The sequence below is a fragment of the Tupaia chinensis genome, unplaced genomic scaffold (assembly GCF_000334495.1).
Source record: "Tupaia chinensis unplaced genomic scaffold, TupChi_1.0 Scaffold139491_1, whole genome shotgun sequence".
NCBI lineage: Eukaryota > Metazoa > Chordata > Mammalia > Scandentia > Tupaiidae > Tupaia > Tupaia belangeri.
The window spans coordinates 1,102,854-1,103,326 of NW_006199376.1; the positions used below are offsets into that span (position 1 = coordinate 1,102,854).

General features: G+C 48.2%; 1 protein-coding gene across 1 annotated transcript in view; it reads left to right on the forward strand.

Moving 5' to 3' along the window:
- DNHD1 (dynein heavy chain domain 1) overlaps positions 1–473 on the forward strand; it is an 80,616-nt gene that overhangs the window by 53,758 nt on the left and 26,385 nt on the right. Inside the window, 1 exon segment of the mRNA XM_006162022.3 lies at positions 155–280. Within this exon segment, the coding sequence (XP_006162084.2) occupies positions 155–280 (126 nt within the window).

A 473-nucleotide genomic window follows, 5' to 3' on the forward strand; every position in this document is an offset into this window, starting at 1 on the left:
TCCCTATTTTGAGACCTCAGTGCTCTACTGTGTTGGCTAATATAGCCCTCGAAGGTAGAATGGCCATCAGGATCTTTATAATTACTTCCCCATCGAAGGTCACCCTGGTGACCTGCCCTTGCCCTATCTGCCAGCTCAGCTTTTTCTTCCTTAGACTACAGCAGTCTGCAGACTTCCATCCAGGAAAATCTTCAGGTGTTGTTCAAGGTCTTGGCCATCCAAAAGTCAGGAGACTTATACAATACAGCACTGGAGTGGGTGACCATCATGCATGGCTTGGGTGAGTGCAGACCTCTAGCTGGGCTGCTTATTGGGTGAGACCTGAGGTGGGATGACCCAGAGGGGTGGGATGAAAAGCAGAGGTTGGGGAGACAGAGTGAGAATCTTCTTTAGGGATATTTCCTGGGAAGATGTGATGAGGTCTTTATTCACAGTGAAAATTTTGTCTCCTCTAAGCAAGGCTCATGAGTCCT